The sequence below is a fragment of the Morone saxatilis genome, unplaced genomic scaffold (assembly GCF_004916995.1).
Source record: "Morone saxatilis isolate NCDOM2014 unplaced genomic scaffold, NCSU_SB_2.0 Contig16, whole genome shotgun sequence".
In the NCBI taxonomy this organism is placed as follows: Eukaryota; Metazoa; Chordata; class Actinopteri; family Moronidae; genus Morone; species Morone saxatilis.
In genome coordinates, this window is record NW_023339718.1 from 12,365,072 (window position 1) to 12,371,635 (window position 6,564).

The following is a 6,564-nucleotide window of genomic DNA, read 5'->3' on the forward strand; positions in this document are numbered from 1 at the left end:
GGAAACTTTTCAAATAGAGCAGGTTTAGACCGTACTCCTTTTTATAAAATCAAGTTGGTTAAGTAGTTGAGGATATCACATAAAGTTGTAACTGTTTATTTGCAGGGAGTTATACATATTCAATAACTGAATATCTCTAACTCCCTAACTCTTTTCTTGAGCCTTGTGGCAAGCTAAAAAACAAACCTGTGTTAGAAAATAAAGAAGTAGTCAAATACATCTGAAGCTATTTGGACTAAAATTGCATGACAAAGCTTGCAAAGACCTTTCATAAATTGGATAGCGTTGTGTTTATAATGTTTGTCTGTAACACTGCTAACACAGACACAAACACACACTCACCCTCACTTATCCGCCCGTACAGACTCATGCCTCTTGTGCTTTAAATGTGTTGTGAAATTGTTGAAAGCTAGGACCGGCTGTAATTGAGTTCTCATTCCCTCACCTTTCTCTTCTCTTGTTTACCTTCTTTAATCTCCTCCGTCTGATCACTTTGTCCCTTGTGGGCATTTCCACCTCCACCACTCTGACACTGCTAGAATATACTGCTAGAGTCTATAAGAGTGGAGGCCCACTTCTTTAGATAACAATAGACAGCCTGTATTTAGCTAACTTGCTGCAGGTGCACACTCATACAGAGAGTTATAAAAAGCTTGTTGTGGTCTTTCTGAGACTGCCATTAAGGGAAAAGGTTATTACAGTTTTTCGTGTTTGCTTGTATTGCTGCATATTGCTGCATTGCAGCTGTGGCAATCTTCTTCTGTTCCTATTTGTCTATTTCTGCATTTCTTTTGCTCTTGCTCTCTTTCAATTTCAAGTTTACTGCAAACTCAATGTGTCTTCTCTCTCTGCAACTTTGATTAGCTAGCAATCCAGATGCACTTTTAGAATTGTAAATGAGTGATGGCTGATTTCTAAAGTGCTTTTTAAAATTTTTTGTTTTATCTTTTTTTTCCCTCATAGGTACGGATTGAGACAGCTACAACACTGAAACTAAATATCCTTCCAGTACTTATATTGTTTTTCAGATTGGGACTAACTTTTGCAATAAAATCAATCATGCTATTTATATTACGCTTGCTATTTAAGTCTAATGCATCTAACAGCGTACAATATTTGAGTCCTTAGTTATGCCAGATCAATACATATGCATACCTGTCTTAAGCAGTTTGATTTCATCCTTAACTCATGACCACCTGTTGATGACTTTGAGTTCCGGACAGAGCAATTCCTCCCGGTGAGTACTTGGACCACTAATGTAGAAATTACTGCATTTGCTTTTAATTCAGTTGTGAGCAGAATCAAAATGTCACTATAATCAATGAATAAATTAATGTTTACACCTCTTCATTTCCCCTTTTTCTAACTCTTAAATTTTCTTTGCTTAGTACCTCGAGTCTATATTTGGGCTGCTTTTCCAGTTGTTGCAGCAGGTGACAGAGTGCGACACGAAAATGCAGGTGCTCCATGTCATCTCCTGTGTCATTGAGAGAGTAAACATCCAGGTGAGATTTGAAATGTAAAATAAATAATTGTCTTTGGAAGCATAGGTCAAATATTGTTTTTCCTTCTATTTCGTTCATCAGTTACAGTATGTGAAGTTGAGTGAAACGTAGCGTTTGACTCAACTTCATATACAGTCTATATCACTGCATAAATTGTAGTCATTGACTTGGACTCTGCAGGGGATGTGTTAAAATGCTGTTAAAAACATTATAACACATATACAAAACATCTGTCACCTTGTGCTAGCCCAAGACCCCCACGGTAAAACAACCATCTGTCCTCAAAGATAGCTAGACATTAATGATTTTTCACATCCTAGTAAAGCTACTGCGAGTCCAATTCTTGACTCTTTGTAAATCATAAGGCCTAAGGCAGCTCTTGTTCTGATGTCAGCTCTCATTTACCATGATGACACAGTCTCCCCTCTGCCACTGCAGTGCTTTTGTGGTCATATGGATTTTATTTTTTTCTGAGCATCCAATAAGTCGTTCAAATCCACTTAACTGTCAACTCTTAAAAAAAAATGACCTTCCTCTCGACCCCCCCAGGCTCTTTTCAGATCTGTTTTTTAAGCACTTTCCCTTAAACGATCCCTTGACTTAAATCTGTCACAGAAATGGCTTTCATCCTTGTGAACTGTCAGTCTGGTTAAGTCTTCCCCAGTCACTGGCCCTGGCTAAACTTCTACAGTCAGTGAAAGTCCCATTAATATTCTAACCCTTCTCACAAAGGATTTCAAACCCACAAAGAGTGGCAGCAGCTGAGAAAACCAGTCAATGAAATCATGAGTGCAGCTTGAGTTGAAATGAACATGATGACAGATGTTATACGATTTAGCTCCTTTTTCTGCTATCCGTCCCACAAATGTCATCCTAGGCTGGTTTGTGGGTCTGTTTTTCTCACTTTTTAATCTTTCTCTTCAAGGCTATATGTCCTGTTTCTTTTTTTACTGTTCCCTTCGCTCCTAGCAGCTCCTTTTTAAAAAAAAAAAAGAAAAAGAAAAAAAAAAAGGTGTAATCGAGCAAAAAATCCCACCGTGTGGTCTGCAGCCCGGCCCCAGAGCCGCTATAGGGAATCTGAAGGGTGAGCACAAGTCAGCACATGAAAATGGCAGGAAACTTTTTGAGGTCTGTAATTCAGTGCCATACTCAGAAGTTTTACAGTTGCATGGCCGCACAGTAACTGCACCTAAATTATAGTGTGCCATCACATTTTCCAATTTCACACAGGAATGAGAGTGATTGATTTTACTAGTGTTTTCAACAAAATAACCTGATTTTCAAAGAAAAATATAGACATTCAACTGATAAATAATAATAACAAATACAGACACATTTTGTTATAATAAAGATTGTTGTAGAAGTTGCTGTTGCATTGAACTTGAGTTCAGATAAAGTTATTTGGGGTACAGTTAGCTGTGAACATTGGTCCATGGGTCATGCTTTTCTATGCACAGTGTCATATTCAAGGGATATGGGAAATGGCTCTGAATTCACTGCTTGAAGAGCCAAACATACAAAGTTTGAGGGGAAGAATTACACTAAGTGCATACAGTAGATGCTCACTTTTCTTTTATCCTGTGTATGTAATGTTAACACACTTTAGAGGCCAAATAAGCAGTTGCTTGAGTTGTCTTCACTGTTCCCAAGAAGACTATATTCTGCATGATCCTCAGTAGACTCTAAACATGGGTTTGATAGTAGTTAAACTGTTAAGCTGTCGTGGAATATGTAGGTAGAATTTTAGAGTATTATGTGCTTTGCTTCATATTTGTCATTTACTTTTCTTCTGTTTCAGATCCGACCATACGTAGGCTGTCTGGTTCAGTACCTGCCCCTGCTCTGGAAGCAATCTGAAGAACACAACATGCTTCGATGTGCCATACTTACGACACTCATCCACCTGGTACAGGTATGGTATTTGTGCATCAAGTTACAGAAGACGCATATGCACAGTGTTAATGAACAGAAATGTTCTTGTCAGTCAAGCAGAATTAGGCATGTCTGTACAAAATTAAACATCACAAGAGTGTTTTTGCTCATCTGGCCACATGTTACTGAGTTCCAAAATGCGAGACCTGGGCCAAACCTGGGTTTTATTTCTACCTTGCCCTCACCTGCCAGATATTGTGATCATCCTGGATAAGGCAACTTGGAGAGAGTTTCTGTCTTGTCTTTCCAGGTGCTAGTGTGTTTGTGGGGCAACTCACTCATTTGCCTCAATATCAATCAGGTTTATCACTGACTAACTCAAGTTAAGAAGAAAATAGTCTGAGACAGAAGCTCCATTCCGTCACAGCATTGAAGCAGATTGTCTCAGCCTGCAGAAAGATTAGGACCCCCATGTGTCTGCTGCTGCATTATTTCACAGTGTGAGATAAAAGGCTCAGTGATAGACACACTCCCTTTGAGAGAGTGACACAAGTACACATCTGGAAAAACTGTGGGAGGCACTGAAGGTCTAAAGCTGAAGGGGCTTGGATTAGCAAATTGTGTAACCACATACTAATTTATATTTTAATATATACTGTATAATATAATGCGTATAATATAAAGTATGGTTTGATTTGTAGACTTCTAAAGTTATTATAAATTTAAATATTTCAAATGAATTACAAAACAACAATTTAGAATATACTGTATGTAGCCAAAATGGATATAGTCTTAATGCTTGCAATAATAAAGATATTATAGATACAAATCATGAAGAATGATAAATATAATAGAACATCCTTGTTAAATTATCCAGTGCGAGTTCACTGACACACATCAGAGATGGAGCAGCAATATGGGAAAAGTAGAGAGATGTGAACTGTTTTATACTTTTGTCACAGATAAATATGAGTTGGGAAGCAAAATCCAAATTGCAAATGCACCTGGAAGAATTCTCACACTAGGTGTGAACTCCATTCTGTTACGAAGGGATGTAAAATATATACTCTACGTACAGCACACAAATAAATTGCTAAATGAGCAGAGTATTCCAAAGAGATACAGTTCTTTTCTGGCTTTCAGCCTCTATGTAAGAGACCGATGTAGTGAAATCTACCACCGTTCGATGTAGTGCCTTTCAGAAATATTTCTTCAACTGTGTTCCCAGTAGACCTATCCTTCTTTCATAAGTTAAAAGCCATGTGATACTGTAGAGCTCATTGCCCTTCCTCATCTTACAGTATTGGCTTATGTCCAGTGCATGTTCGTGTGTAACAAATGGGTTTGTGCATTACCCTTTTAAAGATCAGTTCTTCCCAAGGGAAATTCCCGTCCATTTCCTACTCACTTCCATGTCACCTGATTTAATATGTATACGACCACTACATGGACATTGAGTTAGATCCTTTAGTTGTACCAGAGCCTTTTTTTTCTCAACCAATTGAAGTATATTGGCCCACACTGTTTTGAAAGAGCCATAAAATGAATATAAAAATCCCTAAACAACTCTTGCACCTCAAGGCATGTATTTTGCAGCCAAACATAAGTCCTTTGAGTACCAAAAGCCACAATTTATGACACCTCCTTGTTATTGAAAGTGGGAACAGTTGCCCTACAGTGTGCTGGCTCTGCACATACATCTTATCTGTTGTAAGAACAAGGTAAGCTCTTGCACTAGTATTGGAGCATGGGGACAACATGCTCTGACAAGATGTGTGTTGCTGGGAAGGTGTGAGTCAGTATGGTATATTGAACTTTTCTTTAAGTTTGTGGTACCACACTTTGCGTAGATGGTCTGCAAGGAACACCCATTAAGCTAAAGCACATAAAGTACGGCCCTTTTAAAGCCCCCCCTCTGCATTCTTTGTCAGGTTTTCCTACTTGGGCACTGACTTTTTGTATCTGTGTGTTCTCACAGGGCCTGGGGGCAGAGAGTAAGAATCTGTACCCTTTCCTTCTTCCTGTCATCCAGCTGAGCACCGATGTTTCCCAGCCGCCTCATGTGTATTTGCTGGAGGATGGACTGGAGCTTTGGTATGGACACACTCATAAATGCTACATGTTTATAAATTATAGAAAAAGCTCACTGAGGCAGATGTTTATGAAGCTCTTGGTGATTTCATTTCCTCCCCCGCTGTTCAGATCACACCCACATACACACACCTACACATCCATACTATGACTATAGCTGTCTTTATGTCTCTCTTTTCCCCTTTTCTCTGCTGCTCAGTTCACTCATGAGTCCCATTTTTATTGGTCATATTAGTCATCAGCCTCATTTACTGACTCATGTCAAATACATATATGGGAAGCAAATGGAAACACTTTGCAGATAAGTAGCAGTAAATGAGCTTACCGTGACATCTTATTTTGTTTTGCTTTTTCAAAGACAACCACTAGGTGGGTGATTATGTGACTCGCAATCTTTCATGTATGTTGTTTTTGGGCACGTGCCACTTTAAAGCTAACTCAAGAATCTGCTGCAAAACAGTGCGCTCACTTTTGCAAATGCATTCCATTACCTTTTGTTACTCTCCCATCATCTCTTTGCTTTTTAACTCCCTCCTTAATCTCTTTTTTTTCTGCCTGTGGAGATCTGCAGTGTTCAGGATGCTGTGTATGCTTGTAGCGCAAAGCCACAGTCCTATGTATCTGTCCTGTCTTTTATCCTGCCTGATAAACAACCGTGCCCTAAATATTTGTTTGTTTACAAAGTCAATGTCATTTTCTTTTGCTTTTATCTTTTATCAGCTGGTTTTCTCTCTCTGTGTCCCCCTAGACAGTATGTGTCTATCTTGTTAGTTTGTGGAGGATGCATCCAATCAGTCATTCACGTCTCATCTTCTTGAGTACTTCTAGGTGAAATCCACCAACCTTTGTCTGGGGTTTTCGATTACTGTGTGTTACTTCTGAGCAATTCACCTCAAAGCTGTTCCAGTTTACATACATGCACTTGAAGCAGCTTAGACCTTAGATCACGTCAGATCTTTTTGAATAAATTACTTTAACAATCCGTTGCCACATGAGTAGAGATGAGGAGAGAGGCCTGGTGAAATTATGTTATCATATTGTTATGTACATATATATTGTACTATATATTGATATTTATTTATCTATATTTATCCTC

The 6,564-nt window shown here is 38.7% G+C and overlaps 1 protein-coding gene across 2 annotated transcripts in view; it reads left to right on the forward strand.

The window, feature by feature from the left end:
• Positions 1-6,564, forward strand: part of ipo11 (importin 11) — a 101,093-nt gene that overhangs the window by 45,640 nt on the left and 48,889 nt on the right. For both annotated transcript variants that reach the window (XM_035658377.1, XM_035658378.1), the window contains 5 exons: positions 964-997; positions 1,197-1,237; positions 1,389-1,505; positions 3,304-3,417; positions 5,356-5,471. In XM_035658377.1, the coding sequence (XP_035514270.1) occupies positions 964-997; positions 1,197-1,237; positions 1,389-1,505; positions 3,304-3,417; positions 5,356-5,471 (422 nt within the window). The remainder of the gene's footprint in view (positions 1-963; positions 998-1,196; positions 1,238-1,388; positions 1,506-3,303; positions 3,418-5,355; positions 5,472-6,564) is intronic.